The sequence below is a fragment of the Aquila chrysaetos genome, chromosome 25, assembly GCF_900496995.4.
Source record: "Aquila chrysaetos chrysaetos chromosome 25, bAquChr1.4, whole genome shotgun sequence".
NCBI classification, from domain to species: Eukaryota; Metazoa; Chordata; class Aves; order Accipitriformes; family Accipitridae; genus Aquila; species Aquila chrysaetos.
Window position 1 is genome coordinate 3,952,959 of NC_044028.1, and position 20,045 is coordinate 3,973,003.

General features: G+C 43.4%; 1 protein-coding gene across 2 annotated transcripts in view; it reads right to left on the bottom strand.

The window, feature by feature from the left end:
• USP22 (ubiquitin specific peptidase 22) overlaps window positions 1-17,754 on the bottom strand; it is a 111,673-nt gene extending 93,919 nt beyond the window's left edge. The window contains exon 1 of one of the 2 annotated variants that reach the window (XM_030001751.1): window positions 17,467-17,754. In XM_030001751.1, the coding sequence (XP_029857611.1) occupies window positions 17,467-17,592 (126 nt within the window). In that variant the 5' untranslated portion in view covers window positions 17,593-17,754. The remainder of the gene's footprint in view (window positions 1-17,466) is intronic. The other variant, XM_030001750.1, reaches the window with a different exon arrangement.
• Between the last annotated feature and the right edge of the window lie 2,291 nt (window positions 17,755-20,045).

The following is a 20,045-nucleotide window of genomic DNA, read 5'->3' on the forward strand; positions in this document are numbered from 1 at the left end:
TTCCGTTGATCTAGCTTATCCCTGTTTCCAAAACTAAGATAGACTTAATAACACTTTCTGCTGGTTAGGGCATTAGCTGGTATACTAACAGCTCATTAAAGCTCCAGACCCCTTATCAAAGTTAACATAATAGCAGAAGTTTGCACATGCTTGGCATTGGTAAAAAAAAAAAAAAAAAAAAAAAATTATTTGCTATTAAAAATAACCACAGTGCAATCTGCATTTTACTAAGAACTGAGAACTCATCTTGCAATTTGTTCTAAACAAATCCTCGTTTTTACACTCACAGAAATGGTACCAGTAATAAATTCAACATCTATAACGCACACAGCAAGACAGATTCAGCCTCAATCTATCGTTTACTCATACATGCCAGTGGAGGCCAGAAATAAAACCAAGAACTCAAGCTTTCTCTAGTCAGCTCCGAAGAGCTGTGCGGGCTACCCCAGCAGCAGGATAAAGCTGTCTGGGCTCTTAAAGCCCCTGTATATGGAAAAATGAAAGGCTAATACATATGCACAAACCACAGCATTGGGATGGGGGTGACAAGGGAAAACATGGGAGTGAGGGAGAAAGTGAATTACTAAGTCTTTTTACCTGAGCAAAAACCAGAACTGCCTTGGCATATTTCACTTGAAAAACCAGTTAAGAGCTTGAAGCAAAACCAGGGAATTCTTGAAAGTATTACAATTGCAAATCACCAGTAATCTCACACAGAGTAGAGCAAAAGTGTTACATGAGATCCCATACAGATTTCTAGTTCTGATCTCTTGCTTTGTTTCTATGGTTATAAACATGTGCAGTGTTTTGTGGACAAATACATGGTCTTTAAGCTTTACAGTGGGATTAAAAAAAAATAATTTGAGAGTACCGCCTCAGGCCTTCTTGAGAGTATCTCCAGTTACTTAAAAGCTATCCCTGCCAAGTAAAGAGATGGTTTACTCAGGTCTAAACGTTGTTCTTCCTAGTTCTGATTTTCAAGACAGTGTTTCCTATAATTTGGTAATGCAAATAATTGAGGCACAAAGAATGAAAAGTAGGGAAGGCTGTAAGAAACACAATTTGGGTGATACTAGAGCAAACTTTCCAACACCACATTTTTGCCTGGATCTTGACCTATGGGAACCCATTCATAATAATGTAACTTCTACAGCAACTTCTCTTAATATATGAGAGGATAAAGTTATTGGTGACACAATGCCTAGCCATTGGACGTTATGAGATTTATGCTGGAAATACACTGGGAAAAGCATATTAGCAAGTTTATGTCTGACTAGTCAGTCAATAAATCTCACTTCCCTGGTAATCAAACACCACTGTGCACAAAATGTAGTTTTTTCAGAAGCTATCCATCAAATAACTTGCATATTTCTACAGCATGTATATGAGGGCAAATGTTAAGTTGTTCTGGGGAACCTCAGATCCTGTACCAAAAAGCCACCAATTTTCCTCTTCAGAGCTCTGCAACATCTCAGAAACAGAACAGCTACTGATGTGCTTGCAGAAGCCTTACAAGGGACAGATGTAACCAAGTAACAGTTGTGACCTGTACTCTGTGATCTGGCTTACAGTATCACCCTCCAGTGAGCCCAAATAACAAGGAGTTTGTAAGTTACAGCCATAAATTCCAGGAATAGGGGATGTATTCTTGGGCATTTTCAGCAGCACAGAGCAAAAATTCCAAGCAAGATAAAATTATAACCACCTAACCTAGCTAAAGTAGTTGTAACTAAACCAAACAGCATCTTACAGGCCAGTGCCTAGCTATGCTGGCCATTATCAAACAAGAGTTCACAAAGTTTGTTTTGAAAGATCCTAAGTACACAGATGGCAGAAGAAGTTACAGTTCTTCACAATCAAGCCAATCTAGTCATTAGCACATGTTCTTAAGAAAACATAAAACATCCACAGCACCCAACTACTGCAGAGAACACAACTAAAACAGCAAGGGGGACACTGGTTAATTCCTTCTGAAATTCCCCTCACCCTACCTTAAAAGCCTTCCTTCCTTTTTAACCTGAACACAAAACACAACTTCCCTACAAGCAAAACCAGAAAAATTAGCCACAATCAGAAGTTCATCTACCTCTTTACTAGTGCTCCACAGGAATGTGTTTCACTATATAATACTTTTTCCTCCCTGAAGTCAGAACAGTCATAAAAAAGGGGGAGGGGAGGTTGATTGCACTAGTTCTACAGCATCTGGCTATGCAATAAGACTCTTGCAATTTTCTCTCGTGTAGCATATAGCCAACAAATCTGGCAAGAAGCAACTTTAAGCATGTGTTGCTGTGACAGCAATGAATTATCACCCCGGTCTGCAGCAAGATTAACACTTACAACCTTGGCATGAAGAGCAGTCTGCTCAGATACTGTGTCAGGAATAGTGCTCCATGATCAGACTCGAAAGGGTGGGCTCATGTAAAGAAATTAAGAGCACAGAAATGCAGACGTTTGCCTAAACTGTAAACAAACAGATAATTTCTAGGGGAAAAAGGCAGTGTACAGCCAAAGAAGGAGGAACACCAAGGGAAGCTCAAGGTATGGAAGAAAAAAAGAAAAAGCAGCCATTGAAAACAAGGTACTGCCTATGATAGAGGACATGCTCCAAAGAACAGTTACAGAACAAAAACTAGAAAACAGCCCACCAGATTTCTCCTGCTTAACACAAAAACATTAAAGTATCCAGTCAAACCAACCTGACATGAAATAAGCCACTCTGAAAGCCAAGTGCGAATTGCAGAAAAAAGCCATCACCAAGTCCAACGTAGGATGTTACTCATACCAAGTTAAAAGATTTGACAAACTCTGTGTGTTCTACAACAGTACATGCCATTACCTGTTAGTTAAGTGCAGATTCAAAAGCAGCTTTGGCCTCACTAGCAGGTCAGAGATGACATTACTCAAAACCAACTATACTAAGGAATTCTGTTCGGCAGATTCATGGTCACCCATTCCACTTTTCCAGCTAACTGACCACAAAGAGAAGAAACCTGGAAACAAAGCTCCTTACCACAAGTTTTTTTAAAAAAAAAAAACAAACAAAAAAAACCCCAAACTGCAGAGGGAACTGAAGAAAGCCATGAAGCTGAAGAAAACACAGTGGATCTCTTTCCTGCTTGAACACTCACCATACTTAGAACTTTTGCTTTGCAGAATTGATAGGACTGTAAAGTATGACTTCTGCTCTTTGATCTGATTTGCTAGGAATTTTTCTAAAAACGCAGTTAGGAGATTCCACCAATCATCAGCTTCGCCTCTAATGCAACTTTACTTTGCTTCATGAACCAGAAGAAATGTATCATATTAATGCTGATAGAATTGATTTCACAGATTATGTGTTCTACTTCCAAGATCTTAACTTGAAGGAAATACTTTAAGAAGTTAGGCAGTGTGATTTGGAAGCATATGAGTAGGTGAGGTTAAGGGATTCAGCACTGAGGAAGACCAGGACAAAACAATTGCCTCTTTTTTAAAAAAAAAAAAAACAAAAAACAAAAAAACCAACCAAACAAAAAAAAACCTAATTCACAAACTATTAGTAGCAGCTGGCTATAAAAGTATGTTAAAAGTGACAGGAACAGTCTAGTGGGCATCACAATCAGCATGGCTTTACATAGAACACATCTTTCTGCATGACAAAAGGAAAATTTTACAATTTCCTTGAAAAGCTTTATTTTAAACATATACCTGTAAGTAGATATAACATACCTCCAAACTCTCAAATATGACAGCATGAGAGAGAATTAAAAGAACAATAAGTGTTGAGACTTTTGTAAGGAAGTGATTACAATTCATCTACTAGCTTGCTAGGAAATTAGCTCCAATTCCCTGAGATTCTCTGTTAAGTAAAAAGGTAGCAAAAATGTTGTCTAGCAAAGAGGAGTAAACACTGAGTTGAAGCAGACCCTGTAACTAAAGTCAGTTTGGAAAAGTCTACTTTGTAAAGAAATCAGGGAAGTGCATCTAAAGCTTTTTAATACTGGCTTGTAATGATGAAATGAATGCTGTATTGGCTGGGAAGACCAACCTCATCCAAGGGGCACAGTTTAGTGTGAAGCGTCCACAGACTGGACTCCAGTCTTCTGGGGCAGAGTGCTACCACTTAAGCTCCACTGGACTGCTCTGAAACACGAATTAATTCATACTATTCATAGAGATCACACTTATTGCTGCCATCTATGGTTGATCACTCAGGAGAACAAACAACAAACCACATCAATCCTAACAAAAACACATTACCCCCCAATTCCCGTGAAATTACAACGGGGCTGAAGTACAAAGTTCTATTTCTAATTCCCCCAGAGCAGCTTGTAAATTACTTCTTACCATACTTTTCTTCCCAGTACTGTGTTACTTCAAGCTAGCATATCTTTCATGATAAGATTGAAATCACTCATTTTTGCTAACAAAGACAAAATGATGACTCCCAAATCTATGTAATGTCCTACGGGATCACAAAAATACCAGCACTCTGTCTTCAAGAGCAGACATAGATACTAGTTGGGTTGGAATATGATAGCCACCACTTTCTGTGGTCCATTCTCGTTCCAGTTCACTCCTCCAGCATAGATAATCATTGGAGCAAGGAAGCTACAAGGGCACACCCTTCCTTGCCTATTCCCACCAGCATCCATACAGTTCTGCAGGTTGACAGGGTTTTTTTTTTTCTCTCAAAGAAAGTAAATTGTTCTTCTGAGGAGAAGGGCCTTTTCACATACTATAATGTTGAGTGTATTAGCTTATTTAAATCAGACACTTGAAATATCTGACCAAAATAGGCTTACGTGCATCAGTTGTTTTGTTGTTTGGTTTGGTGGGTTTTTTTCCAGCTACAGTTCAGCATGTTGGGCTGTATCAACTATCTGTGCAGCAAATGCCACCAGAGTAAAATCCAGGCTTGACAGCTATTCTGGGCTGCTGGATTAGAAGTGTTAGCTGCATTAATGGCGCAATGAGAACAAAGTCGTCTGCGGCAAGAGAGTGATGAAACACTGGTTAAGTTGGTGTATCTCAGCTCCTCCAGAAAACGTCTACTGTTTGAGCAGCCATCAGGTAATATGATTCTTCAAGGAGTTTCACCCATTTACTGTCTTCATCTTCACAAGGTAGAAATTTTCAAACTCATGGTTTTTGTGGGGTACATCTTCCACAGGTGAGGCTATTCTGCTGCTGCTGAAGACTACTCTGACTAAGCTTGTTCTTGAATACAAAGGCAGCCACAGGGTTGAGGTGGACCAGCAGGCCTACCTGAATATAATGCAGTAACACAAACAACAGATTTCAGTGGTATTCTAACAAATATATTTCGTTCAGTAAAAACTATAAAGCAGCTCACCAAATGAAGGGATTAAAACTTCCATCTTTCATTTTCAGCATGTTTAAAGTTGTCGTTCTTGGGCAGTAAAACAAAGAGTTTGGGGTTTTGTTTCATTTTAATAAAAAAAGAAAAAACATGAGCATTTTCTTGTCTGGATATCTCATAGATAACAGCATTTTTCAGTAGTCAGGAAAAAAAACCAAAACAGGACAACACATCAGGAAACACCACACTTGCTCACTATTAAGATAATCAAATAAAAAAAAAGTTATCTGTGCAAGCTATGGAGCGCAACATTTCACAGATATAGTACAGAAGCATAAAACTAAGAAAAATGAGATGCTAACACACTCAAAATAGAGCTGAATCCTGTATTATGCATCTCCTCAAAAAAAAAAAAAAAAAAAAAAAAAACCACCACCCACAGACCCCCTAATCCAGTCCTTTCTATGGCTGCACCACTACAAGAGTTACTGCATACCACCTCAACCACTTGCCCAAGGATGCCCTGATGGGATTGCAGAACTAGCACCTCTCCTCGACCCTAGGAAGCACGTTAGGGTTTTACTAGAGTGCTGCTTTCTCCTGCTGTCTCCATCTGGCACACCAGTTCTACAGGGCCACAGCCAGCTGGCACAGCTCAGAACAGCCTTCGGGCTGCTCTAGACTACACAAGGAAGTAGGCCAGAGGAAAACCAGTACCATAAAGAGCTAATTTACAATCCCATTATCCCATCATCCTCAACTATATGCAGCATGAGCATGATCTAGGCACATGCCCCGTGACCAGATGCTTTAAACCAACCAAAAAAAAAAAGTTAAAACATCTTAACAGAGTTTGATTATATAAGACAGAAATCTTAACTTAGAGACAGGCCTGTTTAAAGAGGGAAACAAGTGGCTCATAACTTGATTACTTAGAAAAACACTATTCATTTCATTAAATTAAATGTCATATGAAAAGCAGATTTTCTGTAATAGCTGATCACAGATTACAGGCATTCTACACTCCCTGGTTCATTTATTTTTCACAAGGAAACTGGAGTAGAAGCAAATTATTTACATATAGGAATAAGTTCTAGTGACGGCGAACATAAGACAAGCTTCACATATCAGGCTCAGCACACACTACTACATCATGACAGCCTGCAATACTTACAATAGCAGGTACAATCACACAACTGTAGCAGTAACAGAGGTTACTTCACAGAACCTTTCAAATGAAGTTAGTATTAGCCACACTTTACTGAAGAAACCATTAGTACGTGGAGAACATTCAAACACAGTCAATCTGTCAGCGGCAAAGTCCAGAGGAAGGCAGCAGTTGCACACTGGCAGCAGTTGTTACTCAAACTGCCATATGCAGCCTCCAAGCGTCACCACTCGGGTCCTCCCCCATCACCCAGGCACTCCTCCCCTCAAGCTACCAATGCTACAGCTGTTTGTTCAACCCTACGTTGACACATAACACAGAGCCAATTCAGCTGAAATATTATTAAGAGGAGAAAAAAAAATGTTTTCCATCTTTATCTGTTCCTTCTGGTTCACAGCACAATTGCACCAATGCAATACAGCAAATGGTACAACAGCAAGAACAGGCAGCCAAAAGCTGGTAATTCCTTAGACTGTTAAGGAAAGACACACATACGCCCCACAGCTGAAGACCTGGATTTCATGTTCCCCACTCGCTAGTCTTTGGTGATAATGCACAGAAATGTCCAAATTTCACATCTCTTGCTCTTCTCTGGTAAATCAAATATTGCCCTATCCTGTATCTGAATGGCATTTTTCTCATCCAAACCATTTGCCAATTCCATCACATACTTGTGTCTCCCTAGTACCCACTAGTTTTTAAATTTTAATTCAAGCTTTCAAAATTTGTCAATTTGCGAACTCACCCTCTCCTTAATGTCATTTTCTTGTGTTCTTTTTACCACTGCTTAAAACAACTTGTCTGCAGAACAGTTTCAACCTACAGGTACAACGTGCTTGAAGAATTAAATTGCTTGCTTTATAAAGAATTGCTATAATAAAGTAATTCTTCAGGTTACCGTTAAACTAGAGTTCTGTTTTTCTACAGTCAGACTTCTGCAGTATGCAGCCTGGGACAGACAAAAAAAACCCACCTCCTACTGCCCAAAATCTTTCAGTAAGGGCCTGAAAACTTGCATTCCAACTATGAGATGTCCCTGTGACCTCAGACATACCAGGATCTCTCCCCTCAAGTTTCCTTTTCGTTAAATACTTAACCGCATGGATGAACAAAAGATTTACTTAGTGTCATAAAGCAATTTCTTTTATGCTCCATGTGTATTTTTCATTTTCACACTTGGCACTATTTCACAGATATACAGTGATATATTCTGTATAATTATGAACTTTGGTACCACTCCATTGCACTTTGTGATTTAGGCGCCTTCAATTAGCCAACAAGTGGTTGAGAGCAACTCTTCTGCACGTGCAAGTTTGAATCAATTCTGGTAACTGAATCAATGCAAAAAAATTACAAGGAGATGCAGAAAAGAAATTGCATTTATTGGGGCAACCCTGGAACTTGCACATCAAGAAAAATTATAAGAAGCAGAACTACTATGTGACAAGGAAACACATCACTAAGGGTAGAAATATAATATTATGCTGGACAAAGTGTAAGATCAATTTCCTTTGGGAACAGCCTCAGAATGACAGAAGAAAGCCTTGCTCCTCTTCATGCACATAACTGCAATAACTCTTAAAACTATTTTCACCGCTTTCCTTATTCTGTTCTCCACATCACTGTTAAGATCACCTGACAACCTAAACCACAAAATGTAGTCATGAATGACCAAAAAATTGAGTGTTAATCATTCAGATAAACATATCCAATAATAAGCTGGGGGGGGGGGGGGGGTGGTGCTTGCTAAAAGACCATGACAGAAGTCAGCAATATACAGAAAACAACATTATATGAGAATTTCACCCTGGTCACTAGCTGCCAAGCAGAACAGCGATCCAGTTTAAGAACAAAACTGGGCAGTAATATGAAGATAATGAAGCACAGCAAAGAAAAACATAAAACCTTAAGACAAATTTTACATTTGTCACTGCAGGGCACAGGGTCACAAAACCTCACCTAACACAAATGAGGTACTGAAATCAGTCAGCTATCTCAGCTGTCTTCACTTACAAAGTCGTCATACATCTGCTGTGCAATAAATCTTACCTTTATTTACCAAGTATATTCTAAAGAAGGTCCCTTAAAATCTGACTTGCATGCAATAACAAGTCTGAATGCACAGGACAGAAGCACAAATACCAGTTAGACAAACTTTATGGAATAACATTAGGTGGTTCAAAGACACAACAAGGGCAAGATTCCTCTTTTTTAAAAAACAAACAAACAAACAACAGAAATGGGGGGGCGGGGAGACAAAACTAAAGGTTATAAGCTGCTGTTTTCTCTCCTTGTGCTAACACACACTGAAGTAATAGAATTCCAGTCTGTACTTTACGCAAAACAAAAGCAAAACATACATATAAAAGCCCTGGCAGTCAATTCAGTAAGATGAATCCAAAGCCAAATCCTATTTAAAAAAAGGCTACTTGGATGCATGAACTTCTGAGTGACAAGCGAAGCAATCACCACAAATGGAACTCAGTGCCACATGAGTATTTGATACTCCATCATCCCCATCACTTCACTATATTCAAATACTGCAGGGTCTTTCATGCATTTAGGCAAAAATAAAGTTGTTACTAATTTTGTAACTTTTACTCTTTAGATTTATACATACAACTTTTTAAGTTGGGGATTAACACGCACACACACATATGTATATATGGATGAAAACTTCGTTTAATATAGTAGTGCAAGAGTTGCAACACAGAACTCCAGATTAAGATGCTAATGAAGAGATATTCTAATAATCTCTTAACTGAAATGTAGATTAATCATCTCTGCAATTTAATTCTACATAAATACAACTCATTGAATTTATGAATAATTATATTTTTACATCTTACATGTATGCACAGAAGAGCTCAGCTTTGTGTGCAAACCAACTGTCACATTTCAAAACCAGCATGGTATAAGAACAAGACTATGTAAACGTAGTTAAACCTAGGTTCTCTTTTCAGACTTACTACTAAGACAGCATCATGTTTAGCAAGCTGCTTCTCACTACTACTTTTAATATGAGGATATTTAATATATCTGACATGTTTAATGTCAGAATTTGTTACAGGACATGAGAACTTGCACTAGCTGCAATATTTATGCTAAAAAGACACTAGGTTTTTTTTTTTAAGTTTGTTGAAAACAACTTTTGTTACCATGTCCACTTTTTCCTTTTTTATTTTTTTTTTTAGTTTCACCTTGTCTAATACCCAATTTTTTTATTCAATGACAAATTTAGTACACTGTAGACCTTCACAGAAATATTTCCCAGGGATATGCTGACATCACCAGTGATACTATGCAAAAGGTAGACAAGTAGAGCCATGTTAATTTCAAGCTCCATTAAACACAGGAAAGAAAGAAGGAGAAGGGGGGAAAAAGTTATCTTTACCAACTTGGAAAAGCAGCAGAAACAGACAGAAAAAAAATAAGAATATTTATTAGTGTTACATATAACTGAGAGGTTTTAAAACAAACAAAAAGAAAACCTTCTTGCATAACATTCTACCTAAGTAGAGAACTGAAAAAAAGTCAAGTATTTGCTGCATTTCACACACAAAAGAACCTGACAAGATAAAGAGTACTTGCCTCTCATCAGTTACCAGCTGATAAAGTGAATCTCAGGTTACTTTGAGTCAACTGGTGTCTGGTAGCAGTCTTGAAATAGATAAAATTATTCTTTTTCTTAAAAGAGAGAGATCAACATGGTGGAAGCTGTCCTAGCACTAAAGTAAACCACAGAGCATTCTGGAGTTGCTATGCAAGTTCCATTAATGTGGTACCGCTGCTCGGAGAAAAGGTGTTTTGAACTGAATAGAATGCAGGTTAATTTTGCAATGAGTAACTCTTTACAACACTGATAATATTACTAGCTAATGCAGCAAGGTTCTTAACTTGAATTAAGCAGAGTGTACATACAGGACAGCCAAATCAATATGTAGAAGAATACAAGTAACAAGACAGAGCTTTCATCCAGTCAGAACAGATCTATCAGCTTCTAGAACTGCTTCTGCTAAGAAAAGGTTCCCAATTCAGGCCTCTTGGATAACATATGGCTCTCCCAATGCTCCAGCACTGCTTGCTGACAACACAGTCCAGGATAACATAATAAACTGTAATGTCATCACAGCACTTCACCCAGTTAGCTCCACCGCCCATAGGTTAACAAGAGATTGGAGATAGCTGCTCTAGGCAGCTCTTTCTGTCCGTGTCTAGAAAGGCTCTAACAGTGATGGCTCTTTGCATGGTTAAAAAAAAAAAAATTACTTTTAAAAAATATAGTTCTAGTAAGTCCAGCAAAATACATACAGGTCACCTTCAGTTTGCCTTTCTTGTGATGCCACTATAATTGATACATAAGCAAGAGTACATATGTATCTCCTCACCTTAGATGCTGCCACATGCTACAGACACATTATAAATAGTTGGAGAACCATGGGAATACAAGTATTAAAAACCTCAAACCCAACGCTTTCAAGTAGCTATCAGTCAAATGAAATGGAAAGGTGTGGCTGATAAAAAGAGTCCTCCATCTACCAGGAAAAAGACATCAAGAAACCATAGTTCCAAGTCAGTCGCACATAAACAGGAAAAAGTATGGGTGCTAGGTTTAATGTGAGAAACACGAGCTTTTAAAACCAAGTTAATCTTTCTCTGGTTTAAAACAAATCAGCCACCGTTGGGTATCAAACTAACAGTTGCAACAGCACTTCTTACAAAGCAGGATCCCCAGAGTACATCCCAAAGGAAAACATACTTTTTATTTTTTTTGCTCAGACTCAAGTAGTAGTAAGTCAGGAGAAGGGGAGTCAGCAATTCACAAGTAGGCAGCTTCCACTATCAATCAGTCAGTAGCATTTGCCCGTCGATTTGTTCCTGCAGTTACTAAGACAGAAAATCCTCAAATGAAAGAAGGAGAGCAGAAGATCTGAAACTCATTTGCAGCTCTGGTTTCATGTTAACGCTACAGATTAAGGCCTGAAACAAAAATGAGGATATCGGCTAACCTTTGTTTGGGGTTTAAAGCTTTGATGGCTTAAAATAAAGCTCAACAGATAGTCCAGCAAATCAAACAAAGCCATTCCACTCTGCTCACCTTCACACTACTAGCTGTCATTCTAGTTTTAAAGCTTTCAACATTTTCAGCATCAAACAAATAAGGTCGTTGACTGCAGACAAAATTAAAGAGATGCTACAACTGCTCCTGACCAACAACCTGGCTGTTAGCAAGCCTTAACTGCTCCTAAGACTACAGAAAAACACCAAAAAGAAGCCTTCTTGTCTGGCATGTCCCTATTTTTTTTCCTTTGTCAGCTTGTGCAGATCCATCTTCCTTCTCTGCAACAGGGAACAAACAAAAGTACAGGAAAAACTGCATTTATTGTGCTCGTTTGTCTCTCCATCGTGTTAAAAAAACAATAAAAACGAAATAGTTCCAATACAACTATTATTCATGAGTCAGCTTCGATGACAGAGATCTGTGTAACCTTTAAATCAGACTGTAAGTGTTGACCTGAGAAAGAGATATGAGCAAGTGCTCAGTTAAGTCCTGATGGTTCAGATCCCACAACTCAAGAATTGCTATTCACCACCTTGCACCTCATGGCACAAGACTAATTCCTAACCTTTGGCCCAGAAACCAACCATTTATTTAAAAAAAAACATGGTAGAGGATACAAAATAGGGATTAACACCACTAGAAGAGGAAGGTCTTGTGTTATATTCTTCGGTGCCAAAGACATAAGCTCAGTGGAGCATCCTCAATCTGGCTTGTCCCACATATGCAAGGCTCTGCCGTGTATGGAGCTAAAATCTCATGTCTGCATATCTCTCACACCAAAGATCATGTCTTCACACCAAGAGGAAAGAGAACATTACCTTCAGCAGGTCTAAGGACCTTTTTACTCCTTAGAGGTTAAGAACTAAGGAAGATTGTTCAGGCATGAAACTGGAGACCTCCTGAACAATGAAGCTTGCAGTCAATTCTGACACTTCTTATGGGCTTTCAGGGAGAAGGTAGTCCCCACAACACATGGCAAAGAAGAACGTCCTTCCTGAGTGAATCAGACAGTTCACATAGGCAGCCAAAGCGGAGTATGCAGCTGAAAAAGAGACATGCTTCTTGAATCCTGGACTCCTCTTTCAAATTCTCCACAGGATTTGTAATCCAGAAGTTTGGTGCATATGCTAAAAACGTTAAAGAAAAACAAGCTAAGATTTCCTTATTAATTTAAGCAATCAAAACACCGAGCCTGAGAAGGCAGCACAGCCTGGTAAGGTTCCTTGCCCATGTGTTACGGTACAAAGCAAATCGCCTAAGCAACGCTTCCCTGTTCCTGGACAGGTATATGGGGCAAGGCTGCAAGGGAGAAAGAAAGCCAAGTGAGCAAGCATGCCTCAACAGGCATCAGATGAAAAGTTCCACCATTAGCTTACCATTAGCTTAGTGACTGCAAGGTCATTTTAGCAAGAACTAAACACGATGATTTAGACTGTGAACCACAACACTTGCTACTGAAAACATGACATGGCATTTATTTGCTAAGATACTATTAAGCTTTTCCTACTTTGAAAGTTAGAAAATGAACCAAAGTCATTTCAGTTTTATGTATCTATGAATCAATTATCTGTCAAATATTATAAGGAACGAAGGACTGAAGTCGCAAGTACATGGGGAGAAGGACACCTGGAGAAAGGTCATCACCTATGTAAGAAAATGTTACTTCATATCTGAAAGCATCAGTCTGGAGGGTCCACGTAAAGAGAGAATAATGGAAAAAACAACAGAAGCTCTCAAACAGGAAGAAATATGCTAGAATGCACCCGCTGTCAATGAGAGTGTACAACCTCTGACAGGCAATTATTCTTTGATCTATTGGCAGAAGCACAGAACAAACATTCTGAAATTCCAGATAGGACCTTGTGCATATCATGACTGTGGTCATGATGAGCAGTTTACTTTTATCATCAAGAACCTTTTCAGAGCAGTGATAATAAGAACCATTCAGAATGAGAAAGACAGTTTTCCTCCAAGGTGTATAGTCCAATAAGACAGAATTTAATTGTAAATTCCGTTGCCCTTCAAGCATTGAAACCATTACTTACCAACTCCTAGACACAAAGATGCATCTACATGTCTAATTGCTCACTGATGGGAACCAAAAACTATATTCAGCCCTGCAAAAGAGATTTTTCTCATCTGTAATTCTAAAAGAATAAGCAAAGCGTTTGAAGTGTGACCCTACAGAAAAATGGAAAAAGCTGACACGAAGGGCTGGCCTAAGTCTTTTTAGCATCCTCTGTCTGTCCTGTAATTCCTGAATGGGGCATAGTGGTGTCAAATTTAAGGACCTCTTATACAGTATTACTTAATTAAATGTGAGGTAATTTCCACATCAAAATATTCAAGGTAAAGTCCACGACCTACAGAAACATGAGCTTTGCCATCAACTTATTAAACAGATTCTAACGATCACAAATTAAAAATCAAGAGTTACAGGTCAAAGTCCTGAAGCCAAGACAGTCAACCCTGATTTTGTGCCACTTCACATACAACTTAAGCCCTGAAATCTAGTTCCAACTTTTAATCACAATTATTACAAATTCAAGAGTCATTCATCAGACTTCTACCGTCCCTTTTCCTGTTGCACTCTTCAAACAGCGTGACAGACAAGTTTTTGTCTTCGCTTAGGCTTTCCCATCAGCAACACATTTACACCATGGCAAAGCCTTTGCCTAGAACACCATGTACCACGACGGCTGCACTTTACTACTTTAGCCAAGATGCAGAGAGGTGAGGCAAGCTACAGCCTTGCTCCTTCACGTGGATAAAATGATGCACCATGACAACAGCTCAAATCCCGGCACAGACGAGGCTTCAGAAGCAAACATACGCCTAAAACCTTCACCAAAATTCCAGTACCTACAAAGGTATATACATAATTACCTCTCACTTTTGACTGAGAATTCAAATACGTGTTCAGCAGATAGCCCTCCAACTACAAACTGTGCTTTACAGCTATTCTATTCAAAACGCTAGCTGCAAAGCATACTGAACCGAGAGCTGAAGCTCATAAAAGCTTATTCGCAGAAAAGGTACGTATTAAAAACGAATAGCAAACAGCAAGCAGCATTAAAATGGTCTTCCAAAGCATAATGCAGCAGGCAGTGTAAGTAAAGCAGGAGGAATGGACACTTTCTGCCCCCTGCAGTTTCCATTGCTATCTAGATTTTTAAGACAGCCTTAGAAGGGATAGTACGTTACCATTCTAGAAACCTAACAATTTAAATCAGGCTATCACCAGACAGCCAAGACATTTTTTACAGCTAGGTTCATCTGACTAACAGTTAAACTGACCAATGCTTCCCACTAACGATCAACTACATATGTCGAATGTTTGCTGCGATGAATGATGCGACTGTCCTTGGTTTTGCAACAGAAAAGAAAACCACCTTTTACCAAACCTTTAATTTGACCTCATCGTTTTGATTAGAAGTAAGAACAAGAATCCTCACCAATAAATAGGTACTCTTCAGCAGCCAGAGCTATGCTCCTATACACATACATAATGTATGTATAGATAAAATATTGAAGGACAAAGGATTGTTTTCTAGTTACTAGACTATAAACATGCCTCCGAACAGAAAATAGCATTTATCAAATTTTACATGTAAAACTCTAAGGTATACATACGGACAGAGAATTTCAGTAAAGAAAAATTCCATGGAAGAAGGTCTCATGTTCATATGCAGGAGAGGTAAGTACCGTAACTGTTGTTTATATACTTTCTTCAATCTTTATGAATATAGACTGGGAATTGAACCCCAAATTCAGCTAGCCAAAATGTTTCCCTGTATGTGATCATATACTCCCACATACTTCAGGTTGGCTGAATTCAGGAATCCAACTATTTTCAGACTGGTAACCTGCTTAAAAAAAGGGGGAGAAAAAAAAAGGCATTTTTAGCATGTATTTGGAAAACTGATGTTTTCCATGGGATGATAGATAATTTTGTAACAATCCTGTTCTGCTTTAAGAGCCTGGCTGTGCAAAGAGGAAGTGAGAACAGATTGATTACAATGGAATATTATTTATTTCCAGCTGTTTTTTCGAGCAACAATGAACACATCACTAGCATTACATTTCAGAAGAAAAAACCCACACTGTCGCAGCATACAAATGGTATGCAGGTTACAAAGGATGCTCCACATATTTAAAAAAAAAAAAAAGCTAAAGTGGTAATTCTGCTAATGAAATTTTATTTTCACTCTTCCACATAACACTTGATTCATATTTGTCTGAGACATCTTCTTACCTCGCTTGTCATTTTTTTATTCCACAGCACATGTACATTTTTTCCTCCATTTAAGCTGTAAGTACCACATATTACATGCCAATTTGTATTTTGACACATTAAAGGCTAAATAAAACCAGATTTTGACTAATATACTTCATAATATTGACTTGTAGGTGATTATAAATTCTGAAAACAAGTTTGACTATATTTTGCAGGGCCATCAATTAACTAAATACATTTAAAACATACTTCTTCTCAGATTCCATTTTTTCCTCTTTAAGTAAAAAACTGGAAAACTGGATTGTCCCGAGAACATAAATGGAACACAGAAACACGGTTAGCCACCTCACCCCTGAAGTACATCTTTCATACTCTAGTTCTATTATGAATAATAAGCTGAGCAGCTTAATGCAAAGCAACTGAGATCAGAAAGTTTTCAATGGGTTACTTCAACACAAACACAGTCTGTGCTGTCCCAAAACCCAAGTTTTGCTACGTGTAGCTGTTGCGCTCCCCTCCTCAGTCATGAATATGATGACTGATAGAAATCTGCCAAGTCACTTTGAAGCAAAAACTAGTTGATTCTAGGGAAAAACAGTAATTAGTTGCATAGTCAAGAGAGAAATCCTCCAGAAACATGCATGTGGATAGGGATGTAATTTTAGAGGATACGTGGGGAAAAGTGCTCTTCCTCTCGCATTTTGCCTCATTAACACGGATTTTTTTTTTCCTGCTGTTTCCCTGCGCAGTGCATGCCCCGAGCCCCAACACACTCCGAGAGCAAACTCCCCTCTCCCCGACCCTGTCCTCCAGACTGAACCAGATCCCTTTCTCCCCCCCCCCCCCGCCCCCGGCCCCACTACAGCAGGAATCCCCTTTCCCAAGTGGATTATCACAAAGAGCACCTTTCTTTTTTTAAGGGAAAAAAATAAAATAAAATAAACCAGTTTCCCCGCCCCTCCGGGACCCGCAGACTCCCTCCCAGCCATTGTGCCTCCCCGCCTGCCCCACGCACACGCCGCCGTGCTCCGGGTGGCCCGGCCGCAACCCCCCCCCCCCCCCGCCGGCACAAAGCTCCGCCGCAGGCCGGACGTGCCCGTTGCCCCGGGCCTCCCCTCCCCTCCCCCCCGCCGCCGTATTCCGGGAAACCCTCGCTGCCTCCCGCACCTCCGGGAGGTAGGCGGCGGCGGCGGCGCTGCGGGAACAACCCCGCTGCGGAAAACCGTCCCCACCGCCGGGGCAGGTGGCAGGGAGGGAGGCCCCACCGGCGGGCGCCGGGGCTTGGCTGTCTCCTCCATCCCGGTGACCGGCCTTGCTGTAACCCACCCCCCCCACCCCGAGAGGCCGGAGACACCGACCGCTTCCTCCTCCTCCTCCTCCTCCCCCCCTCCGCCGCCAGCGTGCCGGAGCCCGGGCCCCTTCCCTGCCGGCGGGGCGGGGACGGGGGAGGCCCGGGCCCACCTGCCCCGTGGGGAAGGAAGGAAGGAAGGAAGGAGGGAGGGAGGGAAGGAGGGCGGACGAGGGACCCCTCCCCGCGCCCGCGGGCAGGCCGAGGCGGCGGAGTGCGTGTGAGCGGCGGAGGGAGGGCGGGCGGGTCGGGGGAGGGAGGGAGGGGAAGGGAAGGGACGGGAGCGCGTGTGGGGAAGGGAAGGGAAAGGAAGGGAAGGGGGGTGGATGCGAGCCGCCCCCGGTACCTTGCGCTTCCTGGTCTCGGCCGAGCCGCTCCACACGAAGCACTGGTAAATCGCCCGTAGGTTCTGCTTCCAGTTCTCCACCTTGAAGCCGGTCACATGGCAGCACCCGGCCGCCGGCGGACTCATGTCAGACCCCCCCACATCAATCCGCCCGCAAACGGGCCGGGCCGGCGGGCAGCGAGCCGGCCCCTTCCCCCCCTCCGCAGCAAACCGCACCGACACGGAGACACGGGAGACGCGGGCACGGGCCGGGGCGGCCGCTCACCGCCCCCCCCCCCCCCCCCCCCGCCGCCCGCCCGCCCGCCCGCCCTCAGGGGCTCCGGCCCCTCACGCCGCCGCCCTGCCGCGCGGCCTCCGCCGCCCCCGCCGGCTGCTGTGGGGGCGCGGGGAGCGGCTGGCACATAGAGCCGGGGCTCCGCGCCGCCACGGCCCCCCCTTCCCCGGCTCCGAACAAAGCGCGGCGACGGGCGGGCAGCGCGCACTCCCTCTCGCCCGCCCTCTCCCTCACACACAAAGATGGGGTTCTCTGAGGCGAGGAGGAGGAGGAGGAGGGAGGGAGGCGGCTGGAGCGGCCGCTGCCGCCCCCGGAGTGGCCGCCGCTCCCTTCTACCTCATAGAGGCCGCTGTGGAAGCGGCGGGCGGAGGGGAAGGGGAGGGGGGGTAAGGGGGGGGGGAGGCGGCGGCGGCGACCCTGGCCGCGGTGTGAGCGAGCGTGTGTGGGGAAGGGGGCGAGTCTCCGCCCGCCGCCGCTCCTGCTCCCCCAGCCGGCCGCCCGCTCGGCTCTTGTCTCTTTAAACCGCCCCCCCCCCGCCTCCTTCGTCGTCTCCTTCCTCCTCCTCCTCCTCGCCCGCACCCCCCCCCCCCCCCCCTCCGCCCGCCGTGAGCAATGGTCCGAGCCGCTAACTCAACCTAGCCCGCCAGGCCCGGAGTGGGACAGACCAACGGGGAAGGGGCGGTAGGTGCGCCCCCTCTGCCCCGCCACCCTGGGGGGAGGGAGCCGGAGGGCGCAGGAGCGCGGCAATTGGTCCCCCCGCCTGTCACTCCGCCGCTGAGGTGTCCTTCCCTAACATCTCATTGGTTTCTTTCCCTTTCTTCTCCCCCCTCCACCCTTCCTACCTAGCATTTCCCCCTGCCGGAAAGGGGCGGGAAGGGCTCGGCCGATTGATAGGACATCCGGCCAACGGAGAGACGGGGCGGGGCCTGCGTGGCGTGTCTTGCGGCGGGACTGGCCGAAACGCTCGTCACTCACGTTCCAAGGCGAAGGGATTGGCGATGGCCGGCTGAGGGGGCGGTCCCCTCCCAGCAGCAGCCTGCGCTGTGGGGGCAGCGCTGCTGTCACATCCGCTGGTGCCGGCTGTGTCGCTGCTCCCTCAGTGGTTTCCTGAGGGGAGAGGGGCGGCGGCGGCGGCCGGGCCGCTCCCGCTCCCCGGGGCAGGGCTGCCTCCCCGCCTGTGCCCCCGTGTGCTTGGCAGAGGCCCTGCCTGGCAGCCTTGGCCTTCCGTGGCGGGCGGCCGCGCTGACGGCTGCTAACGGCCTCCGCGCCGCTCAGGGCTCCCGCCCCCCCCCCCCCCCCGGGGTGGCTCCAGTAACGGCACAGCGAGCTCCTCCGGTTAGGTCAGCCGGTATTGCGGGACAAAATCAGGAGGAGGGGCAGGCCTTTCCCGCCTCCTGATCGTTCGCAGGTTCAAAAAGCCGAGGGCGGCTTCGCGGGGGGGGGGGGGGGGGGGGGGGGGTCAGGTCTGGGTGTAACAGGCCCTGCCGAGGTCGTTGGGGTCTGGGGAGAAGAGCTGTGCGGTGCTCCGATGTGCCCTGAGGACCATATATGGTCCCTCTGTACTGCCATCCTTCTCTCCTGGTGCTTCCACGGGGAAGAAACAAAAGTACTGTATAACCAGAACTGGTATTTCAGCTTTTTCCTATAAATGACTATACAAGGAAATGAGAAGACAGTGAAAAAATTCTGAATCTGTTCATAGCGCTTAGCTTGTATGCCACACACGCTATAGGGTTACACAATGGTGGAGTGAGGCAAGAGGAAAAGGATGGGAATTCTGCCATGATCTGTGAAAAGAGAAGCAGCAAGCTTTGCAGAGACCAGGTTCTTACACAAGCCCTGGAAGGACTGTGCAACAAGAAAGGTAGTGGTGAAGTACCACTGCATTATTTTATCAATCCATTTTTCAATACTTGCTATTTACATTCTTTCTCAGGAGCTATAATCTTGAAATCTTTACTAGGCAGACTTTTATGAGGCCCTTTCCAGTGCCCTGGCCTACTGCTGCAAGTTGCAGAAATAGGAAACAATTGCAACTGTCACCTGAGGACAGAATCACTTTCCGTTTTCCTTAGAGGTGCTGCCATTTTAAAAGAAAGCAGGGTATCTGGGTAGTAAAGAGATGTTTTTTCATGATTCGGTTTGGTGGCAAAGCAACGAGGGAATATATGGCTAGCAAAAGACCTGAGTTTATACCCTCAGATTGCAAAGCAGCAGCAGGCCATGCTGTCCTGCCAGCGTAGCTGTGTGCCATATGGGAGACCTCCTGTAACAGTAACACGGACTGTTCAGTCTGCCTGGCTCG